The sequence below is a fragment of the Anser cygnoides genome, chromosome 2, assembly GCF_040182565.1.
Source record: "Anser cygnoides isolate HZ-2024a breed goose chromosome 2, Taihu_goose_T2T_genome, whole genome shotgun sequence".
Classification (NCBI taxonomy): Eukaryota; Metazoa; Chordata; class Aves; order Anseriformes; family Anatidae; genus Anser; species Anser cygnoides.
Window position 1 is genome coordinate 53163990 of NC_089874.1, and position 17808 is coordinate 53181797.

General features: G+C 37.9%; 1 protein-coding gene across 1 annotated transcript in view; it reads right to left on the reverse strand.

Moving 5' to 3' along the window:
• Positions 1-3661: 3661 nt before the first annotated feature.
• The window catches only part of KDM1B (lysine demethylase 1B), a 29674-nt gene continuing 15527 nt past the window's right edge, over positions 3662-17808 (reverse strand). Inside the window, exons 14-22 of the mRNA XM_048058080.2 lie at positions 17177-17348; positions 15952-16079; positions 14439-14570; positions 13717-13791; positions 12711-12827; positions 11619-11744; positions 9073-9195; positions 7075-7227; positions 3662-6488 (exon numbers count right to left, since the gene is read on the reverse strand). Of these exons, the coding sequence (XP_047914037.1) occupies positions 6405-6488; positions 7075-7227; positions 9073-9195; positions 11619-11744; positions 12711-12827; positions 13717-13791; positions 14439-14570; positions 15952-16079; positions 17177-17348 (1110 nt within the window). The 3' untranslated portion in view covers positions 3662-6404. The remainder of the gene's footprint in view (positions 6489-7074; positions 7228-9072; positions 9196-11618; positions 11745-12710; positions 12828-13716; positions 13792-14438; positions 14571-15951; positions 16080-17176; positions 17349-17808) is intronic.

A 17808-nucleotide genomic window follows, 5' to 3' on the forward strand; every position in this document is an offset into this window, starting at 1 on the left:
CAACAGCGTGGAAGGCTGCAAGACAATACTAAAAGGTATATAAAATGTCCTGGTTATCCTGATGCTATTGGATTAAAAACACAGCTGATCAGGGCTCTAGATGCTATACAGAGATGCTGATTTAAAAAATAGTTACTGGCTAATTGGATAAAAGTTAACTGAGTACAGTGTTTGGGCATATACCTTGCAGAAGTATAAGATTATATCCTGACCATAGTAGTCTAGAAAAACCATTCTAGCATCTTGATTTGATTGCTTACAGCATAATTCCTGCAGGGCAGTGTATTGATTCCTCTGTTTTGTTAAATCTCAAGTATTCAGTGTTTTGGTTGGTGAGCTGCAAAAACATGTAATTAACCTGAATGTCTTCCTTATGGAAACAGCTGGATTTATGAGTGAGCTTGGCACTTGAAGTTTTTGGTTCCTGTAAAAGAAGGGGGATGGAGGGGAACGAGGTGGGGAAAGGGAAGAGTAGAATTTTGCAGGGTGAGGGGAGAGAGATATAGAGGTGTTGCATGTCTTCAGACAAACAGCTGAATTGGATTTACCAACTGGAGTAACCAACCCATGGGATACTGCTCAGGCACGTCTGACCAAGACTAACTTGGGAAGACAACTGTTAAGTGCTGTCCTACTTTTTCCAGATGCTGTAGACTAATAGCCTTCTTGGACCTGAACAGGCTGTTTGTAGTATCTGTGTTCTTTCTGCATTTTCCTGTTACAAGGTACATGACAAAACAAGATGTATGAATGCCTGGGTTTAGATTAGCCACTGCTAAGCAGGGCTTAAATAAGCTTTTTGGAGCCCAGTGCTTAATCTGGCCAAGTAATGCTCCTGGCAGTCAGCACGGGGATTGCAGGAAGGTTTATTAGATCTGTTGCTGCTTTGGAGAGGATACCTCATAACCACTTGGGTAGAATTACTTATTCCTCCTTTCAAATCAGAAAGTTGTGTGGTAAATGTGTCGCAGAGTCATGGAATGGTTTCAGTTGGAAGGGACCTCTGGAGGTTATCTGATCCAACTCACCTGCTCAAGATGACTTTAATCAAGTAGCTCCTACTGAGTCAGATTGAAAGCATTCCTGAAATGATTGCTTTTTTTTTTTACATTGTTATTTCTATTATTTTTATTTTGGTTCCCATCACTTAAGGAGAACAGTGGAAAAATCTATAAGGTACCAGAATACTTTGTCTGAAAACTTGCAGTAAGAAACTTGGTAAAAAACAACCTTTCTCTTGCTGAAAAATGGGAAGAAACATCTTGAGTGCTAACAAGTGTGTTGTTGTTCCTCTTCAAAGAAATATCTCTTTGCCTTTGAATTCAGAAATGATTATAATAAAAGCAAGTAGCTGAAAGGTTTATGTCAAGAAGTCTGTTCAGTTGGACCTTGACTTGCAGGAGAAAGGGGCAAACAGGAACCTCATAAGGGTCAACAAAAGCAGATGCAGCATCTGGGATGTAATAACACCATGTAACAGTGTGGGTGGAGACAGACTGGTTTCTTTCTAAGCAACTTGGCAGAAAAGGACCCGAGTTAGGGGCAAATGGTTCTCCCAGGCACTGAGCTGAACCCTAGTGAGCAGTGTGCCCCTGTGACAAGGAAAGCCAACAACACTCTGGGCTGGTTCAGCAAGTGTGTAGCCAGCATTATTGCAATTAATTAATGCCCCATGTTGAGCACTTGTCAGCCTGCCCTGGGAGTGCTGTGCCCAGCTTTGGGCTCCCTTGTATGAGGCGGGTGCGGACAGCCTGGATTGGAGGGCCAGCAAGGTGACGGGGCTGGAGCACACGGTGTAGGGGGATGCTGAGCAATCTGGGCTCCTTCGGCCTTCAGAAGAGCTGGGTCAATGGGGACCGTGCTGCAGCCTGCGACTGCCGAGTGGGAGAGGAGAGGAAAGGCAGGGCCAGGCTCTGCTTGGAGGTGTGCGGTGAGAGGATGGGAGGTGCAGACACGAGCTGCTGTCAGGGAAATTGCAGTTGTATGTTGGGAGAAGCAAAGCTTCATTGTGAGGGTGTTCCCCCAGAAGAGGGGCCCTGAGCAGTTGTGGCATGCCCTTTGTTGGAGGTGTTCAGGCAGGAAGCCAAGCAACCCACTCCACTGTCCCTGTTCTGAGAAGCAGCTTAAACCAGATCATCTCCAGAGGTTAGATCTCCCTTCTAGCTATGATTCTGTGAGAATAGATGAAATGTTTCTCCTTTACTGATAAATTCACTATTTGAGCAGCTTGCCAGTGCAAAAGTAATTAAGTGTTGCTCTGAAACATCCGGTAGCTGTAGGGTGGTGAAGTAAGAGAGTGATAGGCTCGTGCAGGTGCAGTTTGCTGAAATTCAGAGGCTGTTAGACCAAAGCAGTGAGCTTAATGGTCTTTGCTTAATTAATGAAAAACAGTCTTTTGAAAACAAAGAAGAAAAATGTCCTCTTACCTATTCATAAAACATTTATGGTAGTACTAGTACTTGATATAGTAAGAAAATATGCTGTCCTGGGGGAATCTTACCATCTCAAGCCCCAGATTTGGAAAAACCTAGCATCTTTAAAAAAGCCTCTTTAAAAGCTTATTTCAACCAGTAACACCTCTAGTTTTGACACAGTGAAAGCACTATTGCATGGCAGGTTCACTGCTTTGCCCTCATGTTCAATGTGTGTGTCTTGATGACCTGTTTATTTCTCCTAAGGCCGAGTCCCTCCAGGAAATTATTTTCTTTATGCATGACGCTGGTCTTGAAAAATGGTAGCTTCATTCTAAGAATGACAAAAAAAAAAAAACTAGCATCTTACCTGTTCAGTGCATAGCAGGATAGCAGCATTAACAGATTTGCCTTTCTTTTCCACCTGACATCGTTCAAGGGACTGCAGCCAGTCCTAATCTCACTACTTATTCCACTTTCATTTCTGAGATAGTTTTAGGCAGCTGGGCTAACATGGAAAAAAAAAATCCTTTACATCAGCTATTTTATTTGAAGGACAGTCATGGGGGGGGGGGGAGTGTGGTGAAATCTATACTAATTATACTTGCTTTTAAAGAGGATGGGATTTTCTTGTTTGTTTGTAGTCAATTTTACCCCAAACAAACATGTAACCCACCCACACCCCTTCAAACAGAACAATGTAGGTAACTGTTAGCAGCATTTTTCACTGGGCAATCAAACATTTCAGGGCTGCCTTGTTTGTATTTTTAAGGTTTGTAATACGTAGTCAGGCTTCTACAGCTGTATGTATGCTTTTAGTGATCTGAGCTAGTAGGAATGTTTCAGGACTGTGACTTCACAAAGCATTCATGCTAGTTATTTAATGAAAAGCAGTAAGTGTTTCTCTGGTGATTGTGTAGCTATTTTAATATCATATCACAGTCAGTGCTTCTGGACTGTTGTCATTTTACCTTAAATCTTGGAATTATGAGCTCATATCAAATTATAATTATTTTCCTTAAGTGCTTTGTAAAGTTAGGAGGCAAAAGATACTATTATGGTATCATCCAAGTAACAGCAAAGTTAGTACTTAGACCTCAGAGACATCTGTAGAACAGGACTACTGAGGAATTGTTTAGCTGTAAGAATATGTTAATATGAAGTCTTAGAGCAATATCAAGTTTAACAAAAATGTAGGCTTAGCCACTAGTTACATTTCAAGAAAGAAAAGAAAAAAAACACAGCACAAGTGCCCTGTGGATACTTTCCAGTTTTATTCTGCTGCCATAACATAGTCACACAGAAGAGTTGAAGTGTAACAGATCATGCTCTGCATTCAAATATTTTTGATAACATTTAAACAAACCTGCTCAAAAAAAAATTCCCTAGTTCTTTATTTGCAGGGAATAAATTAATTAAACACAAAAGTAAAACACATACATGCTTGAAATAAAATTTGACATAAGTATTTAAAAAATTGGGGGAACATTAATTAAGAATGAAGCCTCAGAACCAGCCTGATGTTCTTATATATTTTAAATCACCATAAGCTAAAGTGGAACATATTTTATTTACTCCTCAAACTTAAGTGCAGTACAACACCGTTTAAGTGCCTTGGCACAAAAATAACATACAAATAATTAATAGACTAGGCCATTGGTAAATGTATCATTTGTTATTTTTTCTTAATGCTATAAGAAGTGTGCAGCAGCTAAAGCCAAATATGACAATATTTGTTCCTGTCCATCTCTATTCCCTAGAGTGTATCACTTATCTACCTACAAAGCTGTAGGTAGATTTAAAACCCCAAGTACAAATTAACAGGATGGAAGCACATGCCTAAAATAAGCACATTCATGCAAGCTTTCAACTGTAGAAATGGAAGCTGTGCTCAACTTTCCAGGCAGATCTTTCTTAAATACACAATAGGTTTATATGCTGTTATGGAGCTGACTGATTTTTAGACCAAAGTCAGCTGTAAGCAGCCACTGAATTGAATTAATGTCTTGAGCTTGTAGTAATAAGCTTTTTTTTTTCCCCACGTTCACAAGCTCCACTCCTATTAATGTTGTGTGTGATAAACTGGGAACTCAAACATATACAGCTCTCAGTCTTTCCTAGGTGTGCTGTAAGTGGGCTTGTAATATGTGAAATTAACAAAGTGCAAATGATTACCAAAAGCAAAATCTGACATTTGATTATCTTTTATCCTCAAAGGATTTTGTCTTGCTTCTTATAGCCTTTAAATTACAATTTAATACATGGAAATACTTTTAAAACTGTACATATTAGCCTTTATGTAGAGAAAAATTATGAACAGTTACACTTTTCCTATTAATCCATATAATTCAGCTTTAAGAAGCAGAACAGAATATATATCTGAAAAACATCTAGTTATATAAACATCTTCACCTTGTAAATTAAAGATTAAATAAAGATATTTAACAATATCCTTGCTACTCTAAAAACAAATTTTAGGTATTTAAAAAGAAGAATTGCATTTATTCAGTAGGATTTTTCTTAAGGTTGCTTTTGTTTTTTTTTTTTCAATGATACAGCTTTATGGAAATAAGCACTGTAACTTAAAAAAAGCTTTCTGTGCCACTCTTACATGAAGAGATTTAAAAATGAAAAAACCTACGCTTGAGAATGAGGGAGGGAGAAGAATAAGTGCTTACTATCCTTCCAGAAAACTTGAGTTCTGCAGTGAAGTTACGTGGAAGGCATGATGGAACAGAACTAAGTTGTTGGTATATTTTTTTTTTCCATTACTACCACTTTAGTGGAACAGTATTACAATAGATATTCTGGTTGTGCCTGTCCTACTTCTACTAAAAAATAGTTTGTCTTCCCCATCTCATGGAAAAGCTATTAGATAGATGTTTAGCCCTTACTGAATAACTCCCACAAGTTGCTTTTAATAATACTTTAATAACAAAAGAAAAAAAAAATCAAGTCAAAGTGCAAGCCACCTTGTTTCAGCCCTTCATAAAGTGTTAATATTTTCCCTCATTCATCTTAACTTATTTTTTAAATATAAAAGCTGAATGAGCCGTTAGGAACTTACAGTCCTCCTTTACTCCTTGCTGTACACTCGTATCAGTAGACATCCTCTACTCAGCCCAAATGAATTTGGAGTTTTGTTTTCAAAGTTATCATAGAAATATAATATTTTTAAGATGTCCTATTTCTAAATGATCAGAAGCACTAAGGAAATCTAAACACCCTATTGTAACAAGGATTTCTCTGAGTAAAACAGGGAGAATATTTAAAAGAAGTTTTTAAAATTATGTAAAAGTTAATTTTTCCTTTCAAGTTTTTATAAGGTACAATAACCTTACTATGATTGCACTGTAAACTGTTCCAGCAGTCTGATTTAAACAAACTTGATATTCCAAAGCCTAAGTGTTGGAGGCTAAGAAACTGAAAAAATACTGTAGAAGAGGTTATTGATTACAAGTGGAAAGAATGATAGTTGAGTTCATTCCTACAGTAATTCTAGAATTTGTCTAGGTTATTCAGGTTTTGGGGAGCAAGTTTGAACTCCTCTGAGCATAATTCACCTGAGAAGCACAGTTAGTGGAAAACTCCTATTCTCGTTACTAACTGTCAGCATTTTTAATGCTGTATGTTAACTTAGTCTTGTTTTAATGTGACCTTCTGAAATGAAGATCTACAATAGCGTGATTTGAGCCACACAGAAAAGGACTCTCAACAGAAGTTCCGTTAGTTGAGCTGTGGCCAGGGACTCCAATGTCACTCTTGCTAGTAATATCTTAGCTGGAAAGGAAAAACAAGCCCAACAATAAGTATTGTTAGGGCTTGTAAAGGGGAAACAACAACAAAATAGGAAAAGAAAGATGAAGATTTTATCTTCAGGTACCATATACTATTAAAGTACCATTTAGAAAAAAGGCAGCAAATAGGAAACTTGAAGATAATTTTACCCACAGAAAACAATTTAAAATATCTGTAACCACAAAATTTCAGTACTTAAAATGCTGCTATTTTGCTCGCTTCTCGAACCCCACTCAAGTAAGCTCCTGTAACGGTCTGAGGAAAGTGCCTGTTCGTGGCCTGCATTAAAAGAAGAAAAAGTGATTTGTTTCTAAAATGATTAAAACAGTTAGAATTTCAATTTGTAAGATCAGTTATGTTTTCCTTAAGCATATACCAACATCCTAAAATGGTATAGAAAACTTGTTTGAAAGAGTTTAAGAGGAAAGACTTATTATTTTTGGCAACATCAAAATCTGCAAGCAAGTCAGTAGTCTGTTTTGCTATCTGCACTTCAGTGAGACATGTAAGTACTGGTTCGATATAGAAAGCACCTGTGCCGTCAGCAGTGTGCATTTGTTATGTTAACCACAAGTGCAGTAACAGCAAGATAATTTGACTAAAAATACAAGTGTAGCATGTTGTCTTGCAACATTACGTTCTTATGGTTATGCGATTTGCTCCCAACCTGAGATATTTGGCAAACTTCCTATTCCCAATAATAGGAATTAAAGAGGGGTCTGTGTCAAAATCAAGAAACATTAGTGTATTTGTGTAATAGAATATTTATATGCTACTTCTAAATTAATAACTGTTGACTAACAAAAGACAATCTTTCATAAGTAGTTCCCCAGTAACCTTAACCAACAGTAACAAAGATACTTACCTCACCAGCAAAAAAAATTGTTCTTTGTATGTCTTCAGCTATAATGTCATAAGCTTCTCCACTGCCTCCTGTTCTTACGAAGCTATACGCCATCTGCAGCCATGGATCTTTGCTCCATCGAGTAACAAAAAACTTTACTGGGTCTGGAACCTCCTGTGTAATCAAGGTAAAACTTATGTGCTACAAAGAAGAGCTCATATTTGGATAGCTTTCCATAATCTTTAGAGAGCATGCAGTATTATTACAACACAGATTGGATTAAATTCCAGAATTCCAGTTTTCTTTTAGTGACTGGTGGCATAATAATTTGTTTGCTAGACATGTCTGATGTCTGAAACATTACAGTTGCACTGTTTTGATTGCAACAAATCTGGATATTATATCTAGAACTACACAGAAAAAAAAATCCTGTTAAAATAATGCATAGTCTTGCAAACTTACAAAATACCAGTATCAACATCATTCAGTATGTTTGCGCGTATAACATAAGCACTTTACATCTTTGTAAGGCACAATGCTTTGCAAATTCTAGCTTGTTAAATCTCAAAATATAATCTCCATTTTGTGCATTATTTTATTCCAATGAAGAAATAACATTACTTGTCTAAAGTCAGAAAGTGAGCTAGTTTGAAAGCTAGGTTCAGGGAGAAAACAGAAAACTAAGTCCATAATTAAGCCTTGACAATAGTACCATGTATTCTTTGTCACATCACAGCGTGTAAATTCTACACAGTTCTACCAAAAAGAGCCTGAATAACTGTACGAGGGCTCAGTTAACTACAGCTGTGTCTTACTCTTAAGGGGTTTGTCATAAGTAGACAAAAGTACCTCTGATTGTCTCTTGCACAACATCTGGTATCAACAAATAGACTATTCTGTTCAGGTAGCACCCAAAATACTAAAATGCAAGCAATCAAAACAAGGGCTGGGCAAACAGCTACATATGGCCACAGAAATCCCAGAAGGAAATTTTGGTACACCCTTAGAAGCCACCTAATCTTTGAAAATCCTGCAGCATTGTGGACGGATGACTGAAATTCACAACTGCTATAAACGATGGGGACAAAGAGGAGAGAATCATCCTTCTGGGCTAGCGTCAAAACCCAAGAGCTGTTTGCTGCCTGTGTGTTCTCATGAGATCAAAACAGCAGGTATGTGGACTCGCATTGCCATGATTCTAGTAACTGTAAAGCTGTTACCAAAAGTTTGTTTAGTAGGAAAAGGCAGGCTTCTGGATGCCAAAATCTTTCCAAGACTGTTAGTCCAAGTATTCCCTGAGACCTAACTGCTCTAAGTAATCTAAGATATTACAGTCCATTAAGTAGAGTGCATTGCTAAGTAATAACCTTCTGCTTGCCCTGGATTTATCTGACTGTCCTATTAGTGCTTATCCTGATGATGAGCTGGTGGGGAAGTAAAGGAATTTTTACTCTATTTCTTTACAGTCAGGCTATAGGGCCCTTGACTGATCATCTTGCTTGTACCTCCACCCCAAGGTATCTCGGGAAGGGCTGTTTCGTATTAGAAGAATAACCTTCCCACACACAGACACCTGCATCCAATTTCAGTGGCTTTTTACACTGGAGGGAATAAAAAAGAATTATTATGCTTAAAGCTTTTATGATGTATTAGAAGCAGGGATAGCCAACAAAAAGTTTGGAAAAAGTGACAGTTAAGAATTGTATTGTCTTCCTAAAGTACTGATTTATTTTAATTGTCATTTCTAAAAGCACTTTGAAGGAAAGTTCGTTTCTGGTGTTCTATTCAATATGCTCTTCCTTGAGACAGATCTAAGAAATCTCAAGACATATTTTTTAGACAAGGGACCAAACATGCTGTTTTTACCATGTCTCAAACGCATATTCCCTCAAACACACAGAAAAAGAAAAAAATAAAACAGGAAAACTTTGGTACTTCAGACATCAAGTAATATAACCAAAAGCTTTATGTCTGTTGGCAAGTTAATGCATGTCGTTTAAGAGAAGAGGTTTCTCTTACCTGCTCCTTAAACAGCTCTCGAAGTACAGTCATACACTGTTGCAGTACTTGTTTATCATCTAAATTCTTAATGGTTGTCACAGCATCTCCAGTGACCACTGACATTAAAATGCTTTGTTTGCCCTAGAAACAAAACATTAACATATTGTGTCACTTCAAAATTACTAGTTTAGGTATTTCTTGAAACGTTCCTTTTAAATGCTATTGACAAAGATATTGTCATTCTAGAGGAAATTATTTCCTTAGAACAAAGAGTTCATATTCTTCAGTATTTATGCTCAAATTACTAACATCCACTAATGTTTGGGTTTTTTGTTGGTTTTTTTTTTTGACACAAATCTGTATCAGGTGACAGTCAGCCCCATTTACAACTCACAGAATTCGCTGAAAACTTCCTGTCTACCTATTGAAGTGTTACACCAAAAAAAATGACCTTGAGGGTCCTACTCTTTGTGACAGACCTCTCAAGCTCCTCTTCAGTTCAAAACATCAACTCTACTCCGGTTTCAAAAAATGTTAAAAGAGACAAGCTATTTAAATACTAGCTAGATATGTTTCTGGATTTAAGCCAGTGCTTAAGGCCTTTGACACAGTCACACGTGATCTCCATCCTGATCTCCAAATTGGAGATCACATCCTGATCTCCAAATTGGAGAGAGATGAGGAGTGGACCATTCAGTGAATAAGGAACTGGCTTGAAGGTCGCACCCAGAGAGCGTTGGTCAATGGCTCTACTGAGCCTCTATCTCAGGTGGAGGCTGGTGATGAGTGGTGTCCCTCAGGGGTCTGTCCTGAGATCGGTGCTGTTTAATGCCTTTATCAATGACACAGACAGTGGGATCAAGTGCACCCTCGGCAAGTTTGCAGATGACACCAAGCTGAGTGGTGCAGTTGATACAACAGAAGGAAGGGATGCCATCCAGAGGGACCTGGACAAGCTCAACACGAGCTCGCAGTGCGCACTTGCAGCCCAGAAGACTGTTGATGCATCCTGGGCTGCACCAACAGAGGAGTGGACAGCAGGTGGAGGGAGGTGACTGTGCCCCTCTGCTCTGCCCTTGTGAGGCCCCACCTGGAGTGCTGCATCCAGGTCTGGTGCCCCCAGCACAAGAAGGATGTGGGGCTGTCAGAGGGGGTCCAGAGGATGGAAGAGGGCCAGGAAGATGCTCAGAGGGCTGGAGCACCTCTCCTGTGAAGAAAGGCTGAGAGAGCTGGGAATGTCCAGCCTAGAGAAGAGAAGGCTCCAGGGTGACCTCATTGCAGCTTTTCAATAAATGGGGCTTATAAAAATGATGGACAGCAACTTTTTGCTTGGCCAAATAATGATAGGACAAGGGGGGATGGTTTAAAACTGAAACAGGGTACATTTAGATTAGACATAAGGAATAAATTCTTCACTCAGAGGGTGGTGAGGCACTGGCACAGGCTGCCCAGAGCAGCTGTGGATGCCCCATCCCTGGAGGTGTTCAAGGCCAGGCTGGATGGGGCTTTGGGCAACCTGGTCTGGTGGGAGGTGTCCCTGCCCATGGCAGGGGGTTGGCACTGGGTGGTCTTTATGGTCTTTAAGGAATTTTATGATTCAATGCTAAGTCCTTAGCATCTGATTCTGGCCAAAGAAAGGAAAGCTCAGTTCTTCCTTTCACTTCAACAAATTTGCTATGATTCAGTAGTTTCAAAGATTAAGTAGTGACTATAGTATACCACACAGGCTGTCAAATCCATTAAATTCCCCCTCTCTTATCTATAAGGCAGTTCTTCTGTTATTAAATTTGATAGCTATCAGGGGATAGTTATCTATTCTATTAGCTATAGACAGCACACTGAATCTCATGTAGAATGAGCTCCTAAGTATTAAGGAGAAAACTTCTTTACAGAAAGCCATATACAGGTATTGATATTGTAATAACAGAGTGCAGACTTCACAGGATAGTTCTTTTTTGATTAAGTCATGAGATTATAAAATGACTTTTAATTGCTGCCAAGTAATAAGCAGCACTTGTTAAAGTACGAAAAATTAAGTGTGTAGGGTGTCTGCTTGGAACTGTCAGGGAAGGGAAACATAATGTCAATACACTGGTTTGAATTGTTTTTGAAATCCATGAGTTGCAGAGCTCACTTTCATACAAAACCTATTGTTTGTTTTCTGCTGCTTCACAAAGTCATTCAGGTCACTGCAGGCCATTAGGTATTAGTAAACTGGCATGAACTTTTTTAGGTTTAAGTAAGGAAACAAAAGTCCTAAACTGGAAGTGACTGGCAGACTTTCCCATATTTGCTCATCTGCAGTTAGGTGTTACACACTTGCTTTTAGGATAGCTTTAACAATAAAACATTAACTTACTTGTATATTATTTTGTAGCCAAATCTGGGAAAATGCTGCCATTTATTACAAAGTATAAATTGACTTTTTCTTGCTAAATAGTGATTCCCTTTCTTTTCAGAGTAGCAGAAAAAAAAGTGAAGCTTTCAATGTCAGTAATTATTGCGCCTAGATTACAAACTGTATTTCTAAAGGGACAACAGAAAATACAGGTAGTGTATGATACCTCTGGATCCATGTCATAAAAGACACTAAAAAGTCCACGTTGGCTGGAATTGGGTGGAACATGACCAAAAAAATCAGCTCCTTGAATTTTACTGTCCCAAAATCTATAAGGAAACTGCAAGGCGATCTAGAGAGAAAGAAAGAGAGAGGGAATCAAGTAATTTCATACTACAAACTCAAAACTGTTCTAACTCTTTTTCCCTTTTCCACTCAATTAGAGGCATACAGTTCTGTAAGGGGATCTCAACAAAGAATGTATGGGCCTGTTCACCAAGGGGAACAGGGAGGGAAATAAAACTGAAGTCCCAGAAATTGAAAACAAAATCAAGTTCACAATTTAATTCACTATGGAAAATGCTCAAATTCGGCAGAGTTTTTACAAACTTAATGCAGAACTCAGAAATAACCCACAGTGGATGGAGATCATTGAATCTTGCCTTTAGATTTCCACACTGTTATTGTCTGGTTTCTGGCATTACTTCTGTTACTATTTTGTTCTAAGCACAGACCTTATAAGGGATCTTTTTGCACTGGGAAAAATGTAGATCTTACACTGGTCAAATACACAGCTTTCAGTATTCATCTGAAGTAGTTCATATATTTATTAGGTCAAAGGGAACAGGAATAAGCATATTATGAGAATTTTGGAAGATCTAAGATCAATATAAGGCTTGCACAAAAAGTTTAAGCTGTGAAGTGATTCTGCAAACAATTTCTTTTAAAAAACAGACTTGAGTTGGCAATACTAAGAAATACATGTGATCCCTGCTAGCATTTTTCTCTTCCAAGCATTTTAACAATGTACACTGTGCAGGTTAAAAAACAAATGAACACAACTATTTCCATTGAATTTCTCTAATAGTGTAGAAATAAAGAAAAGAAGCAGCTCTGCAAAATGTTTCTTTCCGTGCTTCCTTTCCCTGTCCCACCCCCTCCAAAACTGCACGTAACAGACGCGTCACTGAAGATTTTTGACTAGAAAGTAAAACTAAATGTGTAGGTGAACCCTGAGAAATGCACAGCAGAAGCAACAGGGCCAAAGCAGCCAATATTTCTGTGAAAAGAAGTAGAAATATATTCCAAATTTACTTACCTTCTCAATGACTCCTGCTCCCAAACTATTAATGGCTTTAATTTTTTTTTCTGACAGTGGAGGATTGAACTGGATGGCATTTTTCTGAAGAAGGGCCAGTGGTATGGTCACTAATACCTGAGAGAAATAATTGCAGTCACAACAGCAGCAAAAGCTGAACACTGCACTTAAGCCTAATAGCATCCTCTTATAACTGTCTTGGATTTTTCATGTAGGATGCAGCGTAATACTCACCAGATTAGTGTCTGATTTTACTGCGCATTACATTCAGGTGAGAACAGGTCCCTCAGTTCATTCACTGGCTTTTAAGTTGAAGTCTGCTGAATTGCTTGTATCACTGGCTAACCATACTGTTAATTTTAATACCTCCTGTAAATTATAGTCAATGACTATCAGATTAAAAGAACTGTCTTTTTGAAAGGAGGAAAGATGTGGGTTTTTTTTCCCCTTCAGAGCTTCCCACCCTTTAAAATTTGTTCAGTAACATGAGTGATGACAACCCAATTTTGATCACATTTAGGTATCACTTTTTAAATGCCTAAAATGTAAATTATGCAGCACAAAGCAGATGGGGACACAGGAAATAAGAGTGACTGAGAAACATGGGTTGTTGAGTCCTGCATCCCAAAGGGAAAAATTTCATGGGGCAGATTTACATGTCAAGTGGGGTAAAGCTGAGTAGGGAATGGAACCAAAAAAAACCACCATCCTAACTGTCACTTCAAAGACCAGATAAAAATCTATGTGATTCACATTTTTATAGTACTACCTTTATAGGCCTTAGTTCTTTATATCAACTAGTACTCAAAACTCAAGCATGTGGAATGAAAAATACGTTCTAGGACATCCAAATACAGGTCATTGGAATATAGGAGTTTTCATCTTTGAGTAGAGATTGGATTAGAGAGTCTTCTGAGGGAAAGGGAGGAAAAAAAAAGTACATGTACTGTGATCAATACTGCTCTTGTGTTCTCCAAAATCTGTAAACTTGAAGCATATTGGTTACCTTTTGGGTTCTCCACACTGTTCCTTCTGCAGTAGTGACCTGTACTTCTTCACCAGAATAGTCAATGCTCTGTACCTATTGAAAGGCAAATGCAAAGCTATTATACTACAAAAATCTACACGTGCAATATAAGTTCAGACAAGAATAGCTAACATAGCATCAGTCTGCAAACTAGTTGAGTACAAATATCCACACAAATATTGAAAGAAAAAAAAAAAGCTTCTATGTAGCTGAAAAAGAAAATTCATGATTCTAACATACCAGCTCATCACATTATGTTTAAGTACAGATGGTCCTCAGAGAGGCTTTCCAGAAATAGTATAAAGTGTTCCTTACCAGAGAGTTCTTTACTGTTCATTACAGTATTTAAAAATTCAAGTTACTTAGATAAATTGATTTTTTATTACTGTATACCTTTGACACTGCATTCATCAAATACTACAATTAAACTTATATAAAATTTAGATTGCATTTAGACTGTAGAAATACAGCTGTGTTTTCAGTATCAAAGGTTTAATATAAATAGCATTACTCGATGCTAATGGCAACATCAATAATTTAATTTCTGATCAGTCAGAAACTTAACTTGTTCTCTCTTTTCTTATAGCTAAGCTGGAATAACTGCAGGTGCAGATTTACCTGGTCAAAAAGAATACAAAGATGTGATGGGGTGCTTCAAAGTAAAGCAAGGCAGGTACTACATCAACATTTTCCAGACTTACTGGGAAATTCAGCCGGATGTCCAATCCTTCTGCCAGTGTATCGATCACCGTAGAATATCCCACAGTTAGAAGAGTGTGATCTCCAGCAAACTGGGCAAAAAATTCATTATGGTCCCATGAGCGTGCAGATACCTGTGGGCAGAACATAACTAGCTGTCTCTACTGGTGAGGTGACGTGGGTACTAGCAGAAGTCCCACAGCTTAGAAGAAGCCACCCTAATTCCCTTCACAACTGGGGGGAGGGGGAGGAAAGTACAGCATGATAATATATAGTAATGCTGACAAAAATAAACGGCTTATTTTTCTAAAGCCTCTAAATGGCATGTAAATTGCTGGATTAAGGAAAGTAATCATATGAGTTTAAAAAAAAAAGTAGTACAAAAATTCAGGTGGATAGTAGTTGATCTATTTCAGTTTTCTCTCTCTAGCAAAGAAGCCAGATTTTACAGCCCTAAGACTTCCAATAAAAATCAAAATACTTCCCACCATGAGGGGGAAATGAGATATTAAAAAAATCTCAATATAATTTTTCTCTAACTTTGCAGATTTTTTCATGATACTTTTCATTGACAATAGAGATATTTGCACTAAGCAATCACTACTTGGCAGTTAAAAATCTGAAGCAATTCTCAAACTGCCATTGAAATTACAATTCCTAACACTGCAGTTGCATTTACCTCATATTTTGATTTTCAAATCAACAAGAAGATAGGTTTTAGCATCTTTATTATTGCCCCTGGGTGCTAATGAAGTGGAAAAGCTTGACAGATCAAAATATTCTCCATTGACTGTCCTGGTATAACACTGTCTTGCAGATTTTTGTTATTTCTTATATGCTTCTCAGTTCAGATCAGATTTGTGCATCTGCACACATCAATCAGCTCTCCCACTACCACAGTAAGCTTGACCCTAAACATCTTTAACCCAAGCAACAGGATTGAGCAAATAACACACTGCAAACAACATCATACTTTGGTATTTCCTGAACCTGCTTGGTTAACTCTGAAGTCGCGAGGAAAGCCAAGTATCACATAGTCAACAGAATACCTAGGAGTGGTGAACTGGGGCCCACCGTCAGGGTGTTGGAACACTTCAGAAGTTAAATGCTTTTATTCTCAAGATACCTAGCAAGGTAGAGAAATACCTCAGTTTTTAAGCACAACTGAGAAGCAGAAGTCACACACAACATCTGAGGCAGAGTAACTCTCCTGTGAATTCTACCACCCAGAATCTCAGCAAAATGCCCTGATTCCACTGCGCCATCTACTCTCAGCTTCTGAAGTTAAAGAGGATATCGCTGCAAGCATGTCATGAACTCCCTTTAGATTACTTAAGGAGGTGCTGGAATTTGTGTCAGGATGCTTTTAAAGAACAGGTTAGGGATATAGGAATAGTTTAGGGCTAGCTGATTCTTCCTTGGGGGCATGGATGGATCAGATAGCTTGTCAATGTCACTTGCAACAGTATTTTCTATAGAGCTCAACCATGTCAAAAAACAGCTGTCAAAACTCACCTGAGAGAGATTGCTGCCACAGGCGTACTCCAAGTTACTGAGATGGAACTGTAGTACTTTTTCTTCCAGCTCACTGAACTGGATACCAGACTCCTGAATGAAGGCTTTATAGATCTCCTGTATTTTCTCTGTAAAATAACATGTTTAAAATAAGAATATGTCATGATTCATCAGAAGTCCTACTGCATTTCAGTATGCTATTCTCTGGATCACGTGATTTTCAAGCTTACTACTAGTTTGCACTAAGATCTTTTTCTTCTCCCCCAGAAAAAGAAACACAAGATCCTTCTGGTGATAAAATGTAGCTCTGTTGTTTAAACAGTTTTCCCTAGTAATTTTTTTTTTTCCAAAAGGAAACATACATAACTTCAGGAAAAAAGGAAAAAGAAAAAAAAAAGAAAAAAAGGAAAAAAAAGGTTAAAAAAATTTGTTTTTTAAAGGGCAACAGCATAGTTGGGATAATCAATTGAGACAGTAGAGAAATTAATTGTTTAGCTATCATCAATGTACAGTCGAAGATATTTCAAGGAAAAGAGCAGTTCAATATAACAGAGAATCCTTGCAAATAAATACCGCTTTTCTTTTCCTTTTTTTTTTTTTTTTTAATTATGGAGATGAGAAATTTTATCCAGAGTTCACTGAAGACCACAGGAATTATTAATTCTGTCTTACTGAACCCACAGTGAAAAGATTTGGGACGCAGTCATTTCCAAGCAAGTTTATTTGTTGTTGAATATACTTGTATGCATGCTGTAAGTGGGAGGCATTACCAACAGAGGTGGGGCCATTCTTGGCAGTAAAAGGCTTTGATCAGGCTTTTTTAGACAGGTTAGTCATAACGAGTAAAACTAATGGTTAGCTATGTCCTGCTTTGGTAAGAAACAAGTCTTTTGAACCGTTATTGCCACTAGCTTTCTGTATACGGAATAAAAGCTATATCTTGAAAACAAGATACTACATTAAAAGTAATACAGAACTATAAAGCCTTCAAATTAAATTTCCTTAAATGTTACATGTGACATTTTGGTCTGTGTATATATGGTAGTCAGTCAATCTCCCTTTGTCCTTCAGAGAGTCACATTATCACTGCTGTATTTAAGGTCAGATGTGCAGCCATACACTTCTAAAAATGTCCAATGTAAAAGGCAATTTAATATAAAACTCTGAATTCTGATGGTTATGAGCACAGCCAACATCTTCACTTTTAAATACATCTCCCACTTACCACCAAGAGGAACATCTTGATGTTGGGTTTTATCTTTTCTCCACTCAGAGACAACATCTAGGATGGCATTGAAATGAAAGTCCATACGTTTATCAATAGTGGGATCTGTTATCCTTCCACCTTCCTGGATCAAGTCACATTTCTCCCCTAGTTTGTGCATTTTAATGCCAAGCTTAAGAAAAAGACATTTTATTGCTTTTTAAATATGGAAAAACTACAGTGCCTAACCTGCTCAAAGTTATTTAAAGAAAGGTGAATCCCTCAGATTTAAGCGATGTCACTTAAAAAACATCCAAGACTTTAAATAATTAGATTAACTCAGACTCTCATCCTCCTAGTACTGGAATACCAACAGCCCTTCTATCCCTTAATTGTCAGCAAACTGTTTTTCCCCACTCTTCCATCCTTTTCTATATCGTGGATTCTCTGAAACCTTGTCTCCAACATTCCTATCAAGTCAGGGGCTAGAACAGAGTTTTTGGGTCTGTTATCATTCACGATTAACCAGTTTCCTTCATTTTTACTTTGCCTTATCTTTTTTTTGCCATTGAAATCAGTTATTTTCCACAACTTTCTGGTAACTTATGCCCCAACAGTTCCCTGCAAGTCAGGAATCAACAGGATGCATCTCG